This window comes from Pavona decussata, unplaced genomic scaffold (genome assembly GCF_977016875.1).
Source record: "Pavona decussata unplaced genomic scaffold, jaPavDecu1.1 SCAFFOLD_175, whole genome shotgun sequence".
Lineage (NCBI taxonomy): Eukaryota > Metazoa > Cnidaria > Anthozoa > Scleractinia > Agariciidae > Pavona > Pavona decussata.
The window spans coordinates 1,930,001-1,954,983 of record NW_028145586.1 but is presented as its reverse complement, the minus strand read 5'-3'; the positions used below and the strand labels follow the sequence as shown (position 1 = coordinate 1,954,983).

Here is a 24,983-nt window from a genome sequence, read left to right as displayed (position 1 = left end):
TCTGCTATCAATGGGAGCCCTGAGCACAGCAATGTACTAAGACTGTAATACCATATGCATTAAACTAATACTGATAATAATATAGATAGAAAACTATGTACAAATAAAAGATTTAGAAACAAATAAATACGAAATAAATACTAAAGGATCTTTGGTTTCAATCACATAAGGACTTTTCTTTTCTTTTTCTTGAAAAGCAGCTGTCGTACAACTCTGATTATCATCATCGTCTAGCCGATGAATTTCGCGTTTCTCGAGATTTTCTTCACAAGTCGCATCTTTCCCAGGTAATTTCACCTTCGTTCTTTGCTTCTTCCATTTTCTTTTAGACTTCTTGTGTACTTCATGGCTTTCGTCTGCTCGACTTTGCTCCAATGACCGCTTAGCACGCTTTAAATCTTGTCTCTCGTTGTCTGCGGCGACCGCAAACCTCTCTCAACCAGCTGTAAAGCAGGACAGACCAGATAAAACCGGATTTTTGTCGACGTAAAAGTGCTTCGACATCTTCACCTTTCAGTAACGCTACTCTCGACGACAGCTCTGGGGAGATCGATTTCCGACGAAAACCCGAGTTGATCCGACATTTCCCGGGGGTTGACCCAATAAAAACAGTACTACTACCAATTCTTTCAACAGTGACGTCGTGGCCAGTTTTCAATGACCTGAAAAGTTGTAGAAAAATGCCGTTTGGTTTACCACTCGTGTTCTTTATTTAAACAGGTACATTTGCTACATATTTTCTCTTCTTTGTAGAGTTCAGAGGACACGTTGTTACAATCTAACAAAACATTAAGTATCAATCTTATGATTGACTAGCATCTTATCTAGAGTGACGTAGTAATAGTCCTTGTTGCCTCAATAATTTCACAGAAATCGACTGAGTCGGCCTGGATACTAACCCATACCAGTGTGAAACAGTAACGACTCTTGTTCTGTTGAGTCTCCTTATTTTTTCTAATATGTTTTGTCCGGCATTATGCATACTTAAGCCAGTTTAAGCCAACGACTTCAAGTTGGTTTTCTTTGCTATTCTTCTGTGTTTAACTCTGGTTGTCCAAAACCAGGCACTATATTTGTAAACAGATTATTGGGAGAGGAATGTGTAGCACACTGCGTTATGACAAAGAGCCATTCTGATAAAAGATTCTTAAGTTATAACTCAGTTTGTACACACACATGACATCAAAATGAAACTCTTTATACTGGATTGAGACACAAATGATGGCCTACACCTGATTATGGTCTTTTATATTTTGGAGGTTTGGCAGCTTGTTTTTCGTTGCTGCGATCAGCTAAGTGAATCATTTAACATAGCTACAACCTTGACCACCTGCATTTAGGACACTTGGCAGTTTGAGTTTTTTGGCATTTTTCTTTCCTTCAACAACATTAACACAAAGGCTCTGTAGCGGTAGTGTCTTACCGATTCAGAGACGGTGGATTAGCAGAATTTGTCCCAACTTCTGGTTGTTCTCTTGGTTTCTTTGTTGGTTTGGTGTCCCGAGAGCTCTCACCAAGGTCATCACTTTCATCGATTCTTTGTGAGAAAACAAATACGTCATTGTTGTTTGGAACCTCGCTATGAAAGCGAGGCTTCATGCATTGTCTTTGTTATGAAAATTAGTTTTCATTCACGTGAAAAAAAAAATAATTTTCACATGATAAACTTTGCATTTAGCCTTACTTTCGTAGTGAGGTTCAAAGCAACTCGGAAATGGCCTTTCAGTGAGTCATTTATAACAACAACGAGGAGTGGGCTACGTTTGGGGTCGATACCGAACCTCCAAACGTTGTGAACCTTTCTTACACGTCTCAGAAAAAAGTTCACATAGTCTGCAACGCCGATATTTAATCAGTCGTCGCCGATACTCGTACAATGTCATCAAATATCGTAACATTTTAGGTGGTCTGGAACTAACGAGTTGACCGACCATCGGGGATTTTAACGAAAATTAGACTTGAGTGTATTTGATGAAAAGACTTTCTGGGGATTGTTTTATCTGAAGTTTTACTGTACCTCCAAAGCAGGAAAACAGTTTGCAGGCTGCTGGAAAAACTGCCTGAGTTCAAACACATCCTGCAAAGCCTGTTTAGACATATGATTTTCCGCTTCGCTTGGTCCAACAATGTGTTTGTTCGCATGTGTAAACGAACTCCACAGGATTCTAGAAAGAAAAGCATGGAAGCTACCGTCACGTTACCAAGCAACCTTACTACTGCATGCCACGTCAGTCAAAAACTATTCGTGCCGCGCACTTTATTAGATAGGATTGGGTTTGAGTTGCTCCTTATTGGCTAAAAAGCGATCTGTATATTTATTCTTTGAAGCCAAAAGGTCTCACTGGACTCACCATCGGCTCGTGAATCAAATGAAAAGAAACTTTATACTGCCACGATGCAAATTACAATAAACAAGAAGACAGGCAATTATTTCTTTACAGAGCCCAAAAAACATAAAATATTTTATTATTCACGTTAGTATCACTGCCAGGGTCTCATAAAATGTTTTATCCTTAGACACACAAATGATCCGCCATTAAGCGACTGACATTGAAAGTGACTGAAACACACTTGCTTGTTGGATTTGCTCAACTGTATTGTCCTTTCTCGATCGTTTTGGTGTTACAATCTTGGTGTCAACCTCGATTTTTGGAGCATGCTTTCCAAGAAACCTGAGCAATCAAAAAACACGATGGTGATAAGAGTGTGAGCCAGAAGATCAAAAACACTGTAATTCAATATTTTTGTGATGTCATTGTGTCAAAAGCCAGAGCCTATCAAGTATGAGATAAGCAAACTGAAAGCTGGAACGGTATTTAAAATACGTTTTCATGGTGAAAATACGCCATTTGAAAAGAGAACGAGGACGGCAAAAAATACAAGGTTGGACGAGAAAAACATGGAAAAGCAATGAATTGTAAACTTGAGATACTAGCGAAAAGAGTTTCTGCTTAAACCTGAGGGATCTAGCTGTGCTAGATAGTGTGGTACTGCGTTTTTTACTTGCCATACCGTAGTCTATAAACTTTTCTCCGCAATCTATGCGCACTTTCACAGGTGCTAACAGACAAATGTATGCATAATTAACAACGCAATTATACGCTCTAGCTTTCTAGTACTGAGTAAAAAGGCGTTCCAGTAGCATGGGAGGGTGACGAGTTAATTTATTATGGAGAAAACTTAAGACCAAGTCTACGAGCACTCCCTTCTTCCACTGAAGAACAGTCAAGTGACGAGAACACTCGAACCGTCATACGCGTGGAAACACGTCCCGCCGGTTGGGAAAAGAGACCCCACTCACTGGACGCGTTTTCACGTGGTTGGCGCCGGCTCTTGCGTGTTCGTCTCGCTTGAGATCTCTAATATTTTCTGGATGTACTCTAATATAACAAAGAAGCTGAGAGCCAATCAGATCCGAGATTACTCATACCAAGGAGTTGCGGTTTTCAATTGAGAAAAAGCAAACGAAACTCGAAATTACTGTCGACACTAACTTGAAAACGACGCTATAAGTACCAAGACATCTTAGTATCCTCACCTTCGCAGCCGGCTTCGATCTTCTTTCAAGATTTTGCTCGTCTCTGCAACCACAACTTTCGCTGATTTTCGTTTTTCTTTCGATCTGGTGAACAAACCCTCATCAGAATCCTCTTCCTCGCTCGATGAAGTTGTCATTTCAGATAAATTTTCCTCGCTCCTTGCTGACTGTTCTCCGTCATCTGCGAAAATATCGCTGGTCGTTCCCAATTTTATCCCGCAATTTAAACTAGCAGTAGGCGGAATCATGTCGTCACTTTCCTCCGTGTGTTTTCTTTCGTTTTTCCTCGCCTTTGTCCTAATTTTTGTGAAGCAATTGTTTGAACTGCTGGGTTCAATGTCTTCATCTTCGCAACTTAAACTTGATTCTTCCATCGCAGTTGGCGGAATCACGCTCTCCGGATCAACCGTTCCAGAACCCGCCCCACTCTCCCCTCCCTTAATTCGTTTGTAGTTGTTTGTCAGACTCTCTGGTTCAATGACGTCATCTTCATAGTTAAAGAAATCTTCTAAAGTCACCAGCCTTCGTGAAGCGGAATTTTTGAAAGATGCCATCAATTTTGGCGCAGCACTTTTGGAGTTGGCTTCCAAACCAGTTAGAATCTCTTCAACATCACTGAATGACGCGGTATCATGGTCAAGATCCCCTAAACTCTCCCGCTGATCAATTCCCACCCCTTTTATCTGATCACTCGTGTTTTTCAAATCTTTTCCAAGCTTATCAACGACACTGCTGGGGTTAGAGAGAGCATGTTCGTCATCATCGATAAACTGCGATGCAAGTTCTTCCAGGTTATATGGGTCTTCATCTTCTTTCTGGTTTACGCCGGGGTCAGCGGTTACCTGACAAAGAAATTAGGATGATCAACAAACAATTTCTCTTTACAATAACAATAATTGGTGAGGGTGGGCCGTTACCAGTTTTTCCAAATCGATTCGATACCATGCATCTGCCGATATTTTTTTCGATATCGAAATCGATATTGTGACGTTATCGTCCATGTATTGTATCGTGACATCATTGTTTAAGATGGTGGCCAGGCTTTAAACCAATGCAAAACGCCTAAGCTGCACAGTTACGTTACTGTACTCCGTTCGTGTTAAGTTTCAACAACACAGTGACCATCCCCCGTCCCCACCCCTCACCAGGTCCCTTACCTCGTTCTCTAAGCAGTCTTCCTGGCTTCTTCTCGTGCACAATTTCTTAGTTTGTGACTCTATACCCCGCCTCTAGTTTCTGTGTTCTCTTGACGATGTCCTTGGACAGCCTGGCACCTTCCGCGCGCTAGGAGAACAAATTTTCAAGTCCAAACAGCTCGCCTTTTCTATCCTTGTCCCCTTCCACTCCGGTGAAAAACCTTCTCTCGTTACTTCCTTTAATAGCAATGTTGGCCAGTTGCTGTGAGAAAACCAAGGAAAAATAAAATCTCACCATAATGGAAATTCAGCGAGACTGATGTGGTGTTTGTGTAAGCAAGAGTCTTAAATAAAGACTTAAATAAAGAGAAAGTAGGTAGATTCTGAGTAATAAAAAATATATTTATATGGGATTAATCAAATCATATGGAGAAGCATAATTTCCTAAATTTAACAAAGATAGTATTTAAGAATTACGAAGGAAACGGATTACAAGGTAAGCAACGGGACATCAGTTAACCTGTTTGTAAACTTGTATGAGGTAAATCATTTCTTCAATTGTTCCTGAGGATATCAAACGATACACTCGATACGATATGCTCTGAAAAACGGCAACAAACACATTGAAAGCTAGGCTATTAGCTGTATCAAAACAACACAAGTCAAAGCGATATTTTATAAAACACTTAAAACAATACTACAATAAAAAAACCCAAAACTGAAAGAACAGCTATAAGAAGTTTCACATAAAAAACGAAACGTCTTGACAATACTCGCTTTACACTGAGTCGAAAACGTTTGTTTTTATGTGAAATTTATAAGTGTTTTTGTTTTTCTAATAAACTTTTTGTGTTTTATATCCAAAAAAGCCACCGTAGATTACCTTGTCAACACAGTTGATAACTGAAAGTAATTAGGCCACCGTTAGGAGATTCGAATACTCACATTTCGAGCGTTAGCTCTTCGTACAAGCGAATCGAAGACGAAGGGCTAACGCTCGAAACGTCAGCACTCGAATGTCTTTGTGATGGCCAAATTACCTTATCAAATTAAATATACTTTAAGAAGCGGCTACTTCCTGTTTATTTCTTTTTTTTATATATACTTTTACTTCTGTGTGACGCAACACCGGTCTTTACATAAGCTGATCCAAAAGAGCTACGTCAATTATAGGACCACAAATCAGGCCCCAGTTGTTTAAAGAGCGGATAACTTTATCCTGGGGATAAGTCGCTACCCAAGGGATAAAATGTGTCGGTTGGAGAACGTTTTATCCGCTTGATAACAATTTATACACTGGATAGAGTTATACACTCTTTGAACAACCAGGGACAGAATAATAAAAATTCGAAAACAAAAGCAAAACATTTTTAGAACATTTGTAGGTAATTTCATCACTGTTTACATCAATCTTCTCACTCACCTGTCCTGGGCTTGTAAATCGCTGGATGGATTCCAGTTTGGGTCATATGATCACCACATTGGCTCCAATAAAGTTCAGTCCCAGACCTCCCGCCTTGGTGGTAATCAAACAAAGAGAGATACTGGGGGGATTGAGGTTGAAGTCTCGCACAAGGCGTGTTCTGTCAGCAGGTTTGGTTCGTCCGTCCAACCGGCTTTTCACCAGTCCTTTACTGATCACAAATTCTTCTAGAATATCGAGCAGCTGGAAAAAAGGTAAATGACAATGATAGCTGGGTTAATCGCTTGTCTTACGATTGCGTCCCTTAAATATGGGTGGCGACGTTTCGTCCACTGTAGTACAGGTCTTGTTTAGAAGGTGTTACAATACGATACAATACGGAGTGCGTTCGATATCTCAATCCCAGGCTCTCTCTCCTTTGCCAAATTGGTGAATATGCCATCAACCCCTGCAAAATCTGCGGGGATGCCCGATACACGTCCCAAGATCCATTCATTCAATAAACGTTGTCCCATACAATCTCGACTCCAATCTGTACTGGGAGAGCGTGCTTTCTACGTCGAACGCAATAAAATATAAAACATAAAATAAGCAAATGGTAATTTCAGTGGCACAACCACAGAGTGGCTGGCAGAGTGAAATGTTGGTTTTTGTGGAGTGAGGGAACCGGAGAAAGTACCAGAAGAAAAACCCTCGGAGCAGGGACGAGAACCAACAACAAACTAAGCCCACATATGACGTCAACTCCGGGAGTCGAGCCCGGGCCACACTGGTGGGAGGCAAGTGCTCTCACCACTGCGCCATCTCTCCTGCCCAATATTTTCAATGTTACCTTTTCATTTTTTCTGTTCAAAGAACTGGACAAAAATAAATAAATGAATAAATAAATAACAATAAAAATGATCGGCCTTACCCAGTTTTTCACTAAATTAACACTTTTCCTCCTATATCATATCAAATCCACAGATACCTGACCACTCGTCAAATTTTATACGCCGCACTAGATTGAACAGCTAGCCTTCAACCTCAAATGCTTTATATATTCGCTTTGATATACAAACGTGTGTTGATCGTGAAAATAGAAGTACTTTGCTGTGTTCCTCGTTAAACATTCCAAATAGTTTTTCTAGTACTTTCATTTTGCCACAGTACTTTGGATCAGACAGCAATTCAAAAGACGACAACTCCGTGCAACCTGAAAACTCGGGATATCTGGCAAACACGTGTAAACAAAGATCTTTAGCCTAAGGAAAAAAGAATCAAAGAAACTCCATTAACTAATGTTAACAGCAGAGCCATTCGTATTTTAGATTGCTATGATAAGTTCAAATAATAGTATTTTGTAAATCAATTGTAAACCGCCTTTTTTGTTTGACCGCTGGAACCTTAACCTTTTCTTGTTGGTCCAGTGTTTGTTTAACAGTGGGCGCCAATAATGCGGCGTGATTGGCCACTTTTAGAAGTAGCTGAAAAAATCTCATGGTTACAGTCTTGCTGTCTTCACCATCAGAGCTGAGCTGTTAAGAAAACAACAGATATTAAAAATCACTACACTTCAGAGAACGCAATCCACAGATGCAAAACTTATAACCACCTTCGCACAGCATTACAAACCGCACCACAGACAGGACTGGAGTTTCCAAAGAAACTGTGGTGCTGGGTCGGTGGGGAGAAGAAACGAATGTTTGGTTTAACAACAGAGTTGATAACTAAAGGTAAATTGGCCACAGTAAAGAGATTCGATAATAAAGCGTTTACCCTTGTTATTACACGGTCATACAGAAAACGAAAAAAAAAAAAACATTGTTAGAAGACTCTTACAATGATTATTGATGAACTATAACTAGTGTTGTATTTTTTTTATTGAGCTTCTTTTTGTGTCCGTGTCCAGCCAACGGCTCAGCTTGTAAACTACGAGTGTGACTAAAGGTTTTATTAAACAAGCCTGAGTACTGGCCAAAAGTTGTCATTGAATGGTCACTATTAAAGAAATATTCCTAGAGCTCGCGTTGGTTATGAGATTTTATTATTCAACACATTGTGACACTGCCCAAATATGGTCATGGTGAACTCAATATACGTCGTCCGCACATAACAGATAATCCATCAAATATTTTCGCTCGCGCGCGATTGGTCTAAACGCCTCACGTGACAGAATATACCCCAGCTAAAACTGGGGAATATCCCATGATATTCCCCAAGTGATATTCCCCAATTTCAAAAACTTCAAGGAGCGTCAAGTTTGCAATTAAATGAATGTCAAGATGGGGGAACGGTTTGCTTTTGTGACAGAAGGAGAGATAAACCTGCTGGTCGATAAACCAGTACCAGAAAACAACATACGCTCTAAACGTTTTTGACGGTAAGCTGTTTGTAAACGAAATGTTGAAATGAGAAAGCCATCAACAAGCTATTAAACGAGTTTAATTAATAAGCTCGAAGCTCGCTCACACGACGGCAAATATTACAGTTGTAATTCAATGAGAGCAATTCGTGCTGGCCTGGATATAAGGAATTTAAATAACGAAAACATAAATTTCAGTACCATTAACTGACAGAGCTCAAGCCGGTTAATGATGCTATCAATGCTCACCTGGTCGAGATCGCTCGCGAACACAAAATCTCGTCCTCGAAACAAAAACCAGCCATAAATTCCCGAGATGTCGAAATTCTCTACGAAGAGAAGCAGCTTGTCCTACTCTCGAGCAACAAGTTTAATCCTCAGTGATTGTGAGCGACTTCGTTGCTGGCTCCATTCAATGTCAAGTAAGCAAAGAAAGCGCTTTGATGGAATCCAGCAAAAACAACCGGTGGCGTCGTATTCGACTGCAGGTCCAGCTTCGATTTCTTCACAGGTCGTTTTCGGCTAGCAAATTCCAAAATTGTATTTTCGATATAAAGTGCTGCTCCAAAGGAACACGAGATAAAGGAAGAGAACGACAAAGCGCCGGCTGTTTCGTTGACGGCAGTTTACACTTTTTACGGAATGCGATACTTTACAGTTTTTCGCTTTCAGTGATCTTTAGCTTGTTCTCGAGAGGTAGTTAGATTCCCTGTAACCTTGTCCGCCACTTGTATCTTGCTTTTGTTTTTCATGGAATTAAACAAGTTTACTTTCCTTTCAAATGTTTTACCTTTTCCCCAAACAAACGCTTTCGACCTGAAGTGAAATCTGACGGGGAGATTTTGGAAGCCAACTGACAAACTTTGGCGTGATTGACATATGACAGAATGGCAGATCCTGCCGATTCCCGCGAGATTCCCGCATATTGCGAAAAATATTTGAAGGATAATAAACACAATAGCCTCCATTTGACTTTAAAAATATGCTCAGATATTTGTCCTTGGACATTATCTGCTCCTCGAAGCTCACAGTTTTCCTCGAGCTTCGCTCTCGGAAAACTGTTCGTTTCTCGGAACAGATAATGTACGCGGACAAATATCTGAGCATATTTTCGCGCCAAATGGAGGCTATTGTTTATATATACGTAGTTTGCATGCGTCGGGGAAAAAAATGGCAGAGCGCTTTCAAAAAGTAACGACCTCGCAAGAACACCAAACTATTAATAACGCTGTTTTATACTGAACACAAAGAAAGCAACCAAGTTTGCTGTTAAGAATTGTAATGGTTAGTGCAAAAACTTTCACTGCTTACCTTTCTGTTTATGAACTGGCAAATTACAGCTCAGCCGGTGAAAACGTTTAATATATTTTTCGCTAAAATTTTGGATTGTCCCGTATTCTAAGGCTCAGAAATTACTAGCAGTTCATGTATTTCCTTAGTTTTGTTCTTGCAACCGTTAAACAGAGATCTCAAATCGTCTTGAAGAGATGGAAAAGGCCACCTGAGAAAATCCGAGCTCGCACTCAAGTGCCTGGAGAAATTTAAGCTTTCTGGCAGACAAAGAGATATACGGAGCACAAAGTAATTATTCTCAGAAACATCAGAGCCGCTTGAAAAACCGTTTAGTTTCATAAAAGATCCAAAGTTCTTGCAAGCAACAAGGCACTAGATGCGTTTGTCAAAACACTGAGAAAATATTGGGAAATTGCTTGCGTAGTAAACAAAGAAACACTCACCCGAGAAATCGTTGAAAAGCTTTTCCAGTCTGTTCAGCTCCGCTCGGCTGACACAGAAAATCCTTCACAGCTTCAAAATACTGTTTGGTTTTAGCTTTTGAGGCTACAAATTTGTGGAAAATTTTGCCGAAGCGATTGGCGCACTAGACGAGTACTCCGTTTTTTAATTTGATCCAAAACGCTCTCGATTTCATTCAGACTTGAACAAAGCTGCCACTTGAATCATTCATATGCCGGTTCGCCCGCGGGAAAATGTTACAAGTTTCTTTTTTGACAAATAAAGATCGCCTCCAGTTTTTCTGCTATAAACCTGTGATTTGGTATCAATGTGTTGAATAATAAAACAATTAAACTGCTCAATCTTGCGGAATATCGCCTGATTTTAGCCCACTCGGCCTACGGCCTCGTCGCAGTATAATTGTTAAATATACAGCCAATGAAGCACTTTGTGCTTCGTTTACTGTGATCACCTCGTATACAAAAAGCTCACATGGAATAATTGTTTAATAAAAACAACCAAGAAATTAGCTATGTCTTGCTGATTTCATTTTGCAAGAACGACCACAAGATGATTTAATAACCATTATTTCTCGGCCGTCATCGTACAGCGAAGAGAGAGAAGTACAGCTTAGTCGCCAATGCGGTCAAATTTTTGGATTTCATCCACAGACTCAAAAGTAAGAGCCACCGTAAAAAGAACTGTCAGATGGATGACCTTTACAAAATACTGAAAAGGAATAAACGAATAAACAGCACCGGACTTTAACCCTTCAAACTACTGAATGGGATATCACCGTTCACAAATGACAAATGATTCGCATTTGTATTTCAACAGATATTTTACAGTGACGTGATAAAAGCGTAATCCGACAGTTGTTTTCTTTCTCACTGAACTCGTTTGACATCAGTAAAATGATAAACTTCCTGTGACACTGAATCTATAGAAGAAGCCGAAAAACGATCTGATATATATTGTGGATTCTTAGAAGTAAATTAGTGAACCTCCCACGAAAGGAAAGGACTAACATATCCTAAGCACGAACTACACTACAGTGAACTGGTCTGAAGGCCGGCAAAGAAGACAAAAAAGTCTTTGGAGATATTTCAATTGAGAAGTCTGCCGTGACAGTCGCGACAACAATGAAAAAACAAGATCAAGAAGAGAAGCGTACAGACAGATTCCGCAGCTTGTGTTCCATGTCTGGCTTGCTGTTGTCTGTTGTGTGTTGTATCGCACTTATTCACGTGGAACTTAGAATACAAGAACATCATCGACTGATATCACACTCAGTAACAACATGTGATCAGTTAGAGACACAAATCCTTCGTAAAGTACAGCAGAATTACGAAAGATGGCAAGATGATCAAGGCAGCCATTCACAAGGTCATTGGCGGGAGACAAAAGGTAAGTTTGGCTCCTGGCGTTTCACAATGTAATGGTGTTCTTGTCTGTCTTTAAATTCAGTTGCCACAGTTATGCAAAAATTTGTAAGCCAAACGTTAAACATTGTCGATCTACCTCAAAAAGGAACTCGGGGAATTGTGGCTCTCAGCCAAGACAGCGTGACAAATATTTGAACCTTGGCTCGGTTTTTAGTAAACATTTATCATTTTATCACTCTTTATCTCTTTCCGCATCATAAGTTCGTTTACACCTTTTAATATTAATTGTTAAATTTTCAAGGTGATAAAGCCATCTGGTCAAGACAAAAACGCGCTTCACCCGATGATTCACAGCAATCATTTCAAACAGCTTTTGAAGTAAAACTGTTGATCAAACAAGAGCTTCGTCTGCTGCAAAACCAATTCTGTGCCAGTGATGAAACGTTCTGCAGCTCAGGACCAAAGGGTAACACAGGACGACGGGGAAGACCCGGAACCCGAGGGAGACCCGGGCCACAAGGACCCCCTGGGAAACATGGACCAGTAGGACCTCAAGGACAAGCGGGGATGAAAGGTGATCTCGGAGTGCCGGGTGAACCTGGTCCCGCGGGACCAAGGGGCCCACCGGGGGTGAAAGGCGCCAAAGGTAAGCCGGGCCAGTCCATCTCAGCTCCTTCTCTGGTGCAGCGTCCAGTTGATACGAGAGCCAATGAAAGTCAAACAGCCATCTTGAAATGTACAGCAGAAGGTAATCCACCTCCAAAGGTCACGTGGTCTAAGCTGAATACATCGCTTCCGGCTGGACGTCACGTGATTGATCTAGGTGGCGCTCTGATTGTGAAGGACGTTAGACCTGGAGACGACGGAGTTTACAGCTGCAGAGCTGAAAACTTGTTGGGAAGCGTCAACGCCACAGCGAAACTAACTGTTCAATGTAAGTTGTTCCGGTAAAAATTTTGTCGTTTCAGTTGCATCTGTCAAACGCGCACCTCTTTCCCAAGCGACATTTCTTGTGGCGTTTTCAAGGATCTGGTTTTGCACTTTCATTAATTTGCAGTGTATTAACTGTGACAACAGGTTGATGCGAGTGATCTTAATGCGAATTAATTACAGGTCACCAAAACGAAATATAAGGTTAAGTATGATTTTAAAATCGATCGAAAATTACACAGCAAGACGCAATCCTTCGTTGAAAACAGAGTTGAATTCAAACAGGACCCCATTTCTGCCGCGGTCAAGCAGTATCGCTAGAAAGTCATGACATAGTTACAGTCGAACCTTGGCATGCATGAACACTAAAACTTGATTGAAAGAGGGAGTCCCGTGAAACCTTTTGCTCGCAATAAACTACGCACACACGCCCTCCCTGCTACGTGCAGTTTTGTACTAGGCAGCCATTCATGAGTGTGCATTAACCTGAATTTTTTATCGGAGCAATTTTCTCTCTGCACTTGCGTTCGTAGACCTTAATCAGTGAATAAACCTTATCGTAAATCTGATCGAACTATATTCTGTGTCCAATCGGTTTTTATCTCAGTTTTATTTTTTTAACAGTCGCCCCTCGCATTTTGTTGTCATCCAAGGACGTCTGGGCAGAGGAAGAACAAAACATCACCATCGCCTGCACTGCTACTGGTCAGCCGCAGTCGAGTATCACATGGTCCAAACCATTTGCTGGTTTGCCAAAAACTAGAACTGAAGTCAAGAAAGGAAACCTAACGATCTACAAAGTGGAAAAGAAAGACAGAGGAATATACACCTGTAAGGCAGAGAATATTTTAGGATCAACAACAGCCTTGGCGCAACTCACGATATTTTCTCGTCTGCAGTTCAAAGTCCGCCCTCCTAAAGAAGTGACTCCTGGAATTGGTTTAACTGTTCGTCTGCCCTGTGTGGCCAAGAGTGACCTCAGAACTACAATCACCTGGACAAAGGTTGGCAAGTCTTCACTTCCTGTAGACTCAAATGTTCTACAAAATAAAACACTGGTTCTTCAAAATATCAAGAAATCTCACGAAGGATATTACACCTGTAGAGCGACTAATGCACTGACAACAGTAGAAGCTAAAGTCAAAATCAATTCTCCAATCACTGTTACTTCCTGTTCTGTGATAAGGAAATACGTCAGCAGTGTAAGCGGAAATTACGTCATTGATCCAGATGGCACAGGAGGTCTGGCACCATTTACAGTGCACTGCGACATGAGTGATAAGAATGGAGTTGGCGTGACAGTCATCAGTCACAACAGTGAAAGCAGAACGCACGTGAATGGGTATAGCAGTCGAGGTAGCTACTCACGTGATATTCGTTACACAGGAGCGAGTCTGTCTCAGCTGGCGAGTCTCACCAGAGTCTCTTCACACTGTGAACAGTTCATCAAGTACGAGTGTCTTGATTCGGTCTTGCTTTACAACAACAATCCATATGGATGGTGGGTATCACGTGATTCTACTAAGATGACGCACTGGGGTGGAGCATCTGTTAGTGGTAAGTGCGCATGCGGGATGACCAACTCATGTGCAGCCTCCCGCTTTGGTTGTAACTGTGATAAGAATGATCGTGTATGGCGAGAGGACAGCGGTCTCCTCACTGACAAGACACGTCTTCCAGTTAAACAGCTCAGGTTTGGAGATACTGGCCATGGGAACGAAGGTTACCACACACTAGGAAAATTGAAGTGCTATGGCATAGCATGAACAGAGGCGTTGCAAGGTCATTATTATGGCTATGTGACGTAAAACTGGTAGAAAGACTCCGTCCCCTCTTTTCTGACATACAGGCAGAAGATAATATTATTGTTGAAGACAAAAAGCATTTCTAAATGAACACGAAAACTTTAAGTAAAAACTGACAATGAAACCTTTAATTTTCTTATGAAGTGGATTCCGGTAACGTTTAGGCATCATTTCGACAAAGCTTAAGCTTAAGCTTGACCTTTCCTATCCGCATTGCGAAACACAGAGATAATGGATTCTGATTGGACCGTTCTTGTTGAGGACAATGACAACAATAGAGGACAAAAATATCCCTTCTAGGAGAGAGCAGATTTATTTTGATCCAGGTTTAATGAATAAACAAAATGCCCCTAAAGGCATTTTCGCGGGATGCTTTTTGTGACCTTAATTATTCCCATTGCACGCTTCGCAGATTTTTAAAACTATTCCTCCTGCTCAATTGAAATAATTGAATAGTCTCACTCAGAAAGACTACGGGGTATTTTATCGTTGTGTTACTGGAAATCATACTGGATAACGTCATGACCCCGCTGGGCGCTGGGCAACACTAACAGATACAGATCTGACTCTTGTTTATTATTTAAGAATTGGTTCATGCTTAGCGTGCGTCTATCTTGTTATGCATGCACGCGGGAAGTTTGGAGAGCACGAGAGAAGCGTAAGAGTTGCTCGAGGCGTAGCCGAGGGCAACTGTAGCTTCTCGAATGCTCTGCAAACTTCTCAAGTGCATCCATAACTTGATATACGCACACATAAAAGCATGAACCAATTCTTTTATAACATCGTGAAAATAAAGTAAATGATTCCTGGAAAACAGGTTTTGTTCCAGATTAATTACAAAGTGCTCTGTAAAGAAAAAAAAGGCGAAAATGGTTTCTCATGTCGGTTTAATCTTAACGTTTTATTAAGCTTCAAGCTCTTATAAATATACATTTTTTATGGTGTTGTCCATCTGTAAAAGGTTTTTGATAACACAACGCGCGCAATCTTCCCCGATCTGACTTGCACACGTCATCGGATGGACGCACGGCCATGTTGAAAAATGTACCATAATGACGCCAATAGGAATTAGATTAGGATGCACGCGCGCTATGTTGTAATGAAAAATAATCAATGTAGAAATGGTTTCTGTCACCAAATTTAAGGTGAAAATGTAAGGATCAAAGCGTCCGTATAAAGCACGAGGTATTCTTCTTAACAAATGCTTTTCCCCGTATTTCCTATCTAGAAATATAAACAGCGGAACATTGAAAAACGTAAGAGAGTCGATTTCAACCTCAGCACTATTCAGGGCTATTATAGGATGATGGCAAAACAATCTATCACTGAAAACGCAATCTTTTACCCATGAACTCTCCAATTTTCACCATTTATACTGCCGAGTAGTTCTTAGAAGTTATTCTTTCGACTTCCGCTTCAAAAGGGATAATTTTCTTTCTGAAAACGTCATAATGAATCTAAAACATGTATACAAAATGGCCACCATTGTAAAAGAAGCTCAGATAATAGCTATGTGACGTCAGAATGGTAAAAAGACTCAGTCCCCTCGGCTCCTGATATACACGCAGATAATGGATTCTGATTGGACCCCTTTTGTTTAAGACAATGACAACAATAGAGGACGAAAAAAAAAAGAAGACACTCGACCGAAAACTTGACGCGGATAGACATTTGTGGCTGCGGTTAGGAAAAAAATAAATAAAAATACCCGATCGAAAACTTGACGCGGTCTGCCTTGCGGTCATCCCGCGTAATTACGTCATGTGATTCCTGTAATTCTCATTTAGATAAAATGCTGAAGTACATTTACTCAAATAACAATTATTTCAATAACTTAAAAGTAGCGCTTGTCTTCTTGCCCTTCTTCCCCCTCAAACGTGGGCGCTGATGGGAATGCCAAGCTCAGCAGAGTTTGTAAATTAAGAATAGAAGCTACACTACGTTGGAAATAACTGAATAAGTTGAAAGACTGAAGTGGATTAACCTACTTAGATCCAAGAGCAGATACAATTGTGACATTGTCGTATGTAACACAGCAAGACATAAGCGATGATTTTTTCTTGAGCTGCGCAGCTTTCATTAAGTTCTACATAATTCTATCTTTTCTGTTGTTTTCTGGGTATTAGTAGGTTTAAATAGGGTTATATGTAACTTAATTAAGTTAACGACTTGGAGCAAGTTTGCTCCCTGGTGGCGTGGCGTTAGCGTTTTTTGGCGTACAGTTTGGTGTGCAGGTGGAGCGTTAGTGTTCATTCGCTTGTTGCTGTTGCATTACTATTTAAACCTGGTTCAGGTCCGCAGGCGGTTGCATGGCCAACGGTATTATCATGCGGTTTAGGAGTGTACCTTTGCACGTGCTAAGAATTTTACTCTACTCAGCACTTTTGTTGCCGTTCTCCGTTTATTGCGTTTTGTAGGACTTTTCTTTCCCTCCATTCTCTCTCGGTAATGTTAGCTTGATATCGTTTGGGGTTGGAAATGGGATTAGAGTTAGTGTTGGGATTAGTTCTATGTCTTATTTACGTATTATTTTTTCCACCGAGCTTCAAGTCACAGTATGACGGGTGCTAGGGCTGGGTTACGGGCGGGGATCGTGACTGGTTGCGGATAAGGCAGACAAGTGATTTTAGGCCAAATTAGGTAATATGGTCTTTTTTATTGTTAAGCAGTCAGTTACAGTAATTTCAAACTTTAATATAGTAATATAAGAGCAACAAACCTTAAACCTTTGGCTCATAAAAACAAATACCATGATGGGGATTTAAACTGATTCATCGTGGTTACCGTTAGGGTGATTTAGAGATAGAAATAATATACATATTCTACCCGTTCCTGGAGCTAATCAGATTGTAGGATTAAAATAAACCACGGTTATAACACAAACAATAATCTGGTGATTCACTGAAAAAACAATTTTAAGTCCCCCATCTCTTTAACATGGACGCATGTTTCAAGGTCTAACTGATAGCATTTTAACACGACTCTTTCAATCACAAACCCGTGCAGCAAATACTGCAATTCTCTTCATACCCCTCCCTAAAACAATTGCCCCCTCCCCAGCCAGTAGTAAAGGGGGGTTTCCACATCGCACTAATAATAATAATAATAATAATAATAATAATAATGATTTTACCCATTTTTCCGGGGCGGATAAAAGGCGCATTCTTTTGTATCAATTCTAGACATTCTTATTCCTGTTCAGGAATAACTAAATACACCGAATATCAGTAAACAAAAGAACGCACTTTAAGACCTAAATGAACTCATCTAGAACAGAGGTAGGTTTCTTCTCCTTGATAGTATCTTTCTTGTCTGTTTTGTCCATCTGCTTGTTTTGCTTTTTATCTCTAAAACCTTTTACTTTCTTCACAGTTTTATCCACTTTCTCATTTTTCCCGAAGCCTCTACAAGAACTAGTTGACAAAAATTCGTCCAAAAGTGACACAGAAATAACCGAATTATCATCAACGGATGAAGCTTGAAATTCAACCGCGTGTTCCCTGTTCCATTCTGAGGCTGATAAACTACAGTTTTCGTCTTCTGCTTGCAGTTGATGTCTTTTATTAAGTTGACAGTTCTTCGCTTCAGTTCTACAGTTTCTCGAATCAGTACATCACAAACACCATCTTCGATTCTGTTCAGGGCGTTGAAAGGTTCTTTGGTTTCAATCACGTGAGTGCTTTTCTTTAAATTTGCTTCTTGTTTTTCTTGATAAGCAGCTGTCGAAATACTCTGATTTCTAACGTGCAAATCAGCATCGTCTAGCCGATGAATTTCACGTCTCTCGAGATTTTCTTCACAAGTTTCATCTTTCCCTAGCACTTTCACCTTCGTTCTGTGCTTCTCCAAATTTCTTTTAGACTTCTTGCGTACTTCATGGCTTTCGTGTGCTCGAGGTTGCTCCAATGACCGCTTAGCACGCTGCAAAATCTTGTCTCTCTTTTTCTGCAGCGACCGCAGACTTCTCTGAACCAGCTGTAAAACAGGACAGACCAGATAAAACCGGATTTTTGTTCACATAAAAGCGCTTCAACATCTCTCACCTTTCAGTAGGGACTTTAAGATCCAGGAACGCGGACGTCGTCAGAGGCGACCGGAAGTAAAAATCAACTTTTGCAGTTCAGTGCGCATGACAAAAAGCCCAGACTGCCGCGTTTTCGCTCGCCACGAACGTGACAAATGCAGTTTTGGCGTCGTTGATAAAACGTGAGTACTTTGATGGTCTTTCTGGTTTTAATAGATCTTTTTATTGTCACTATTTACGTTTTTTCGAAGGTTTAAACATTCATTGTAGTAATGCTCGCTTAAAAAGTTAATCTGATTGCTTTTTCTTCAGATAAACAAGCAAATTCGACTGTCATGGCATGTTCAAAGCCCAAGTGAGTGTAAATACGCTTAACATATTCTACAGGCATCTAAATTACCACCCTTTTGTTCCTTTTTGTTTGCCATTTCTTGACAACTCGTATTATGAAAGGGAGTTTATAAGAAATGTATTTTTAATTGTTTGCGCTCCATGTAGAAATGAAATAAGCCTTGAGCACAACAATTATAAAACCGAATTATGTTTATGTTAGGTCAATTTTTGAAGTAACTGCTACTGAAGCATGGAAAATTGCCCGAAGGTTTGTTTATTGTACTATTCTTTCATTCTCGAAAAGGGTCCCTATTAATCTCAATATTATTCCCGCTTCAGATGCACCAAACATAAGCTGCGAATTTTGCAATTTATAATTTATTTGATGAATTTATGTTTCCATATGATAGTACTGCCTCCCTTTTACTGAAAGCATAACAGAAAGTAAAAAATTCGACCTTACTACTGGTAATCTATGGAATAATTTCGTCAAGCCAAATTTCCTTCTCTGTCGATTTTTTTTAATATACAGTGTTTTTTAAACATGCATATTAAAACACTGTATATTTATTGCATTGCAGGATTATGAATTGGACTCCCTTGCATGACTTGCTTTTATGCAAGGAAGTAATATGTGTCAACCCCTACAGTGCGAAAAAAAAATCTTTGCAGCGTAGTGCATTGTGGCAAAAAATTGCAGATAATCTGAACGTAGTTAAAGATCCACACTTTAATGTGGAAAAGAGATCTGTTCGTGATCATATTGGTATCCTAGTGCAGCGATTTAAGAGACAACAAGCACAAGAATTGAGAGAGAGTGGAATATCACCCGAGCGTACAGAGCTTGATGCTGCCATCGAACAAATCATAGCTTTTGAGGAATCTGCTGACACTGAACAGCAAGAAGCAAATGATGAAAACAGGGAGAAGCTACAGGCAGACAGGAAAAAGGCAGAGGATGTGCGGAAGAAAGCGATGGAAACAATGGGAGAAACAAAGAAAAGGAATTCTGAAGAAGAAACTACTCAAGCAAAGAAGAGCCGACGGAATGGAAGTGGGGCAGTGGAATACCTGAAAGAAAGAGCAGATCAAGAGTTGGCATTTAAAGGACAAGAGCTGGAGTTGAAAAAGAGAGAGAACGAGAGGCTAGAAAGTCTCCAAACTCAACAAACACAGATGTTCAAAGCCATGATGGACCAGCAACAGCAGCAAACTCAGGCCTTGATGTCTATAATAGAAAAACTTGTTCGCAAGTGACTTTCAAAGAGTGACTCATTGGAGTAGTCATTAATGTTGTGTTGTTGTTCTTATAACTCAGGCCTTGATGAAAAGCTTGTTCACAAGTGACTCGTTGGGGTCCTCATTAATATTGTGAACTTTTATTTTCCTTAACAAAAGATTTATTGTGTTACATCTTGATTAATTCATTTGATGCTGTTAAAAGCCTTCCTTTTGTAGGAAAAATTTGAAAATTGTAAACCTTATTATTGATTAAATACTTTAACATGTTACTGGTGCTGCAACCAATCGGGCACTAGATTGAACCATAAGAAAAAACACCAATCACAGCTTCTGGTTACTTCATCTTGCCCATCTGATTGCTTTTTCTTTCCACATAACAAACATTCCTAGTGTTAATGGTTTGCTTGTGACAACGGCATGTTGAAACCTGTTATACATTTTGCACAATAATTATAGGTGCTGAATATAATATTTTGAAATTTCAGTTCGGTATTGTTGTGAGTATACTTGCCTTCTTAGAAAGTACCACAGTCTTTACTCTTTACTTAATTAATTAAGCAAAATAGTCCTCTACTGAAGGAGGATCAAAGTCAAAGAACTGAGATGTGGTGTTTCCATAGAGGCAAGTCAATGCATTGTGTAGAAGTGAACACACGATATACATTTTGCCCACTTGACTAAGACCAATCTTTAAGTTCTTTTTGAAGTCCAAAAATTTGAAATAGTTTATTATGTCACCAAATAGCCACTCAACAGAGGTGCGAACAGCACTCATCGAACTGTTGTAAGCTTGCATCTGTGGAGTTAACACACGATGCCGGAAAGGTGCTTGCAGGTGGACCCTAAGAGGATATGCTGGATCCCCATAAATACACATTGCTTCTCCAGTAGTAGAGAAAGCATTCATCTGGAGGCTGTCATACAGGTGGGACTCTCCTAGCATTGCTGCATCATGCTTTCTTCCTTCTGTTGAGCAGAAAACAATTAACCTCTCTAAAATACATTGTTATACATGAGGTAGTAAGTGACAGGGTCGAGGGTGGAGTACTCTGGGTGGGTGGCAGGGGTGGATCAAAGATCTTACGAAAGGGGGGGGGGGGGGTTGTCAGTCAGTATGAGTCAATACGGGGTCCAGGGGGACATGGCACACCTAGAAAGTTTGAAAATGTACATTATAAATAAGGTATTTTCAGCATTTTCACCCTCTCATAGGGGGGGGGGGGGGGGAAGGTTGCAACCCCCTCAACCCTCCCCTGGATCCGCCCCTGGGTGGTGAGTGACAGGATCTAGGAGGACTGCGGTATAAGCCAAAAACATTTAAAGTTCACTGTACATGCAGTACAATTAGCATAATATGCTTCATTAATTGCATTTAATTTGGAACAGTAAGGAGTGACTCACCTACTGGCCCATAAAGATGTGCAATTAGGCCATTTGGAACAACAACAGATTGGAATTTAAGACTATGCACACGCTTATGCCCGTTGTAAACCACTCTTTGGTGTTCCCCTGGTCGAGAAATAGGGCGGACAGTTCCATCCACGAAGCCAAAGCAATTTTGTAATGGTGCTCCTTTGTTGGAAATTACTTGTGCATCCAGCTTGATGGGACTTAAGACGTTTGGATTCCAATCCATGATGCGCTGTCTGTGGTTGTCGTAGATAAAATCCATCACAGTGTTATTGATCATGCACAATTCAGGGACTGGCCTTCCAAAGATGGGTATCATGTCGGAGTAACGACAGGGGTAGGCAAATCGCTTCAGCAGGATGCAAAGGCCTTCTGTTCCCTCGCAGACTGTTCCTTGCTCACACGTGAAGACGGCAGGAATGTCAAGTGCATCTACTAGTCGGGGAATATGGTGTTTTTCTACTCTGAAGTTAGCTTTGCACTCGGCTTCATTCTTGTCTGGTAAATGAAATCTAGGATAGTCTCCGTAGGGAAAATCCAAATTATCTGACGTATATTCTTCATGAAGCAGTAAGAACTCGATATCATCTATAAAGCCACTTGCATGACTTAAAAACAACGCTTCTCGAATTTCTCTGAAAGAAGCCATGACTTCCAAGTTAGGAAAACAGCTCGCGTTGTCGCTGGCATTCAAAACAAATTCTTAACTTGATTTTCCCGCCACGAACGCCGTACGCTCCCCCCAGGCTCTCTTCGACCATCGCGTTCTTCATGGCGTCCGCGTTCCTGTATCTTAAAGACTCAAATAACGCTGTTCGCGACGACAGCTTTGGCAAGATCGATTTCTGAAGAAAACCCGAGTTGAGACGACATTTCCCGAAAATGTTGCCGACGTATTCCACAGGGGGTTGACCCAATAAAAACAGTACTACTACCAATTCTTTCAACAGTGACGTCACGGCCAGTTTTCAATGACCTGAAAAGTCGTAGAAAAATGCCGTTTGGTTGACCACTCGTGTTCTTTATTTAAACAGGTACATTTGCTACATAATTTCTCTTCCCTGTGATACAAATGAAGTGGGTGGGAGTTGAGAGAATACTTTGTGACAATCTAACAAAACCCTGAGTACCAAACTTTTGATTGACTACCGTGTAGCACAAAAATTTTGCGGGAGTTTTATTTTGCGGATTGGCGATGTTTTGTGGTTTGCGGAAACAAAGTTTTGCGGTTCGAGATGACTGAAATTGCTGCTGGGAACTAATTTTTACGATGCTCTGTTCAAGCAGCAGAACATTTAAGTGGAAAAAATCTTAACATTTTCAACTTTTATTGTACGGTGTGTTGATCACAGTTCACTCTACTTACATATTAGAGACTGACATATCACTGTAATACCTTACTGCGCAAAGGGACTGAACAACAACAAACAAAAAGCCTACCCCTATTATCAGTGCACCACAAAACATTGTTTCATTAATACGGTTTGCCACGAGCAGTATTACCGTATATTATTTTACAAGAAAGCAGTATGGATGTTTGAATTACTGTAGCTGAATCCTTTCTAGGCATACGGAGGGGATTTCGAGTGAAAGATGTAGTATACAACTTTGAGACCTAACCGGGAGCGGGCTGCTAAAATGCCATACCATGCCCTACTGTAACGCAATGACACAGACTCAGTGATCACTGAGAACACACTTGTCAGTTGAAGTTTCAAGAACTGAAATAACTTCTGTGCAGGCCGCCGCAGGAGCGCCACTAGAACATGGTTGGTGTGCTGCACGATTCGAGTCTGTGCGCTCCTTCAGATGACACATTCGTGCCAATCTAATGTACTGAATTGCTTCAGTTGAATTGACAGCTCTAGTTGCTTTTTCCAATGGAAAATCATTGTCAATGTTCTTGTTTAAGTCCAATGTATATCGCTCCACTGGCACAAGTCAATTAAAAGCGGAGTTTTTAATTTGACTGAAGGGAGTTAATTTTTACGGCGTTTTATTTTGTGGGTGTTTTTTTCTGCGGGAACTAATTTTTGCGGATCGAGGTCAATCCGCAAAATTCGCAAAAATTAGAACCCGCAAAATTTTCATGCTACACGGTAGCATCTTATCAAGAGTGACGTAGTAATACTCCTGTTGCTTTTATAATTTCACAGAAATCGACCGAGTCAGCCTGTCAGCCTCGATATTAACCCATACCAGTGCGAAACAGAAAGAACTCTTGTTCTGTTGAGTCTCCTTATTTTTCAGATGTGTTGTGTCCGACATTCTGTCTTATTAAAGCCAGACGTTTAAACTAACGACTTCAAGTTGATTGGCTTCATTATTGTGTGTGTTTGATCGCAGAACAAGACCAATAAATTAACAAAGAACACATTGTAGAAAACACAGATTGTCTAAAATCAGGCGCTACATTTGTAAACAGATTATTACACGGAATGCCCGCAGGGTATGACGTGTCTAGGTTTCGGTCGGGTATCTTTTTTTTCTTCATCGTAGTCACAAATGTGCACATTAATTTATGCATTAAACTCTGTCCTCCCCTAGTAAGGATATATTGTTCTGATTGTCTTCAACAGAAGCGGCCCAATCAAAATCTATTTTTCAGGCACATATCACGAGAGAGGGGACCCACTCATCACTTCCTGTGTGACGTCAAATCGTCATTTGATTTATTCATTAAAACTAGATTAAATTCTTCCCTCTCCCAGAAGGGATCTATTGTTTTGATTGTCTTGAACAAAAGCGGCCCAATCAAACTCCATTATCCGCGCGTATATCACGAGGGAGGGGACCCACTCATCTCTACTTGTGTGACTTCAAAGCAAATCATCATTTGGAAAAGTTGTTTTCGTTCAATGGCCGCCACATGTCTGAATTTAGGACTCCGAATCTGCCGTTTTCAGAAAGAAAAAGAACGTTTTTCGAGCGGTAAATCGAAATAATAACTTCTAGGTAGTACTCGAAAGTTGAAACGGTGGAAATTGTGAGAGTTCACAACGAAGAAACTTCGCTTTTACAAACAGATCAAATAATTCAAAGCCAAGGAAGCCAGACCAGTTCAGCGGGGTCATGACGTTATTGCAGAGTTATTCCCGGTGTGATTCCCAGTAACACAATGATAAAAATCGTTATCGCAGAGTGATTTCCGGTATGTTTCCCAATAACACAATGACAAAATATCAAGCAGTCTCTCTGAATAAAACCATTGAATTATTTCAATTGCGAAGGGAAGATAGTTTTTAAAAATCTGCGAAGCATACAATGGGGAATAAATGGGGCTACATTAAGCATTCCGTGTAATGCCATTAGAGGGGCATCTTGTTGGGAGAGGAATGTGTAGCACACTGTGATGTGACAATGGGTCATTTTAATAAAAAAGCTTGTTAGTTTACAACTCAGTTTTGTACACACACATGACAGTCAAGTTGAAACTCTCTATACTGGATTGAGGCACAAATGATGGCTTACACCTGATTATGATAATATATTTCGAAAGTTTAACAGCTTGTTTTTCATCGCTCCCAACAGCTAATTGAACCATTTAACATAGCTTGCAACCTTGGTCAATTGCATTTAGGAAACTTAGTAGTTAGAGTTTTTCGGTATTTTTCTTTACTTTAACAACATTAACAGAAAGGCTCTGTAGCGGTAGTGTCTTACCGATTCAGTGACGGTG

The 24,983-nt window shown here is 40.4% G+C and overlaps 6 protein-coding genes and 1 pseudogene across 8 annotated transcripts in view; 3 read left to right on the top strand and 4 right to left on the bottom strand.

Moving 5' to 3' along the window:
* Window positions 1-24,983, top strand: part of LOC146463612 (uncharacterized) — a 135,840-nt gene that overhangs the window by 62,845 nt on the left and 48,012 nt on the right. The window lies entirely within an intron of this gene.
* Window positions 381-2,129, bottom strand: LOC146463619 (uncharacterized). Its single transcript, XM_085084151.1, has 3 exons — window positions 2,018-2,129; window positions 1,424-1,537; window positions 381-662 (listed from the first exon to the last, which is right to left on the bottom strand). Exons 1-3 carry the CDS (start codon window positions 2,074-2,076, stop codon window positions 383-385), a joined length of 453 nt encoding a protein of 150 aa, XP_084940277.1. The 5' UTR covers window positions 2,077-2,129; the 3' UTR covers window positions 381-382.
* Window positions 2,537-8,204, bottom strand: LOC146463618 (DNA excision repair protein ERCC-6-like 2; annotated as a pseudogene). Its single transcript, XR_014856905.1, has 8 exons — window positions 8,178-8,204; window positions 7,489-7,614; window positions 7,159-7,341; window positions 6,087-6,340; window positions 5,195-5,283; window positions 4,701-4,936; window positions 3,539-4,384; window positions 2,537-2,672 (listed from the first exon to the last, which is right to left on the bottom strand). The product of XR_014856905.1 is annotated as a DNA excision repair protein ERCC-6-like 2 (transcript).
* Window positions 11,196-14,665, top strand: LOC146463617 (uncharacterized). The gene is made up of 3 exons (XM_085084169.1): window positions 11,196-11,582; window positions 11,871-12,494; window positions 13,115-14,665. The coding sequence occupies exons 1-3, from the start codon at window positions 11,318-11,320 to the stop codon at window positions 14,254-14,256; spliced, it is 2,031 nt and encodes a 676-aa protein (XP_084940295.1). The 5' UTR covers window positions 11,196-11,317; the 3' UTR covers window positions 14,257-14,665.
* Window positions 17,536-24,983, bottom strand: part of LOC146463613 (uncharacterized) — a 38,158-nt gene continuing 30,710 nt past the window's right edge. For both annotated transcript variants that reach the window (XM_085084148.1, XM_085084147.1), the window contains 2 exons: window positions 24,968-24,983; window positions 17,536-18,270 (listed from right to left, as the gene is read on the bottom strand). The exon at window positions 24,968-24,983 is cut by the window's right edge and continues 100 nt beyond it. Coding sequence is in view for 1 of the 2 variants with exons in the window: in XM_085084147.1 (XP_084940273.1) it covers window positions 18,120-18,270; window positions 24,968-24,983 (167 nt within the window). In the remaining variant the exon portion in view is untranslated. The remainder of the gene's footprint in view (window positions 18,271-24,967) is intronic.
* LOC146463616 (uncharacterized) lies at window positions 18,361-20,163 on the top strand. The gene is made up of 2 exons (XM_085084146.1): window positions 18,361-18,674; window positions 19,234-20,163. The coding sequence occupies exons 1-2, from the start codon at window positions 18,655-18,657 to the stop codon at window positions 19,907-19,909; spliced, it is 696 nt and encodes a 231-aa protein (XP_084940272.1). The 5' UTR covers window positions 18,361-18,654; the 3' UTR covers window positions 19,910-20,163.
* LOC146463615 (uncharacterized) lies at window positions 20,290-22,062 on the bottom strand. Its single transcript, XM_085084143.1, has 2 exons — window positions 21,296-22,062; window positions 20,290-20,860 (listed from the first exon to the last, which is right to left on the bottom strand). The coding sequence occupies exons 1-2, from the start codon at window positions 21,951-21,953 to the stop codon at window positions 20,448-20,450; spliced, it is 1,071 nt and encodes a 356-aa protein (XP_084940269.1). The 5' UTR covers window positions 21,954-22,062; the 3' UTR covers window positions 20,290-20,447.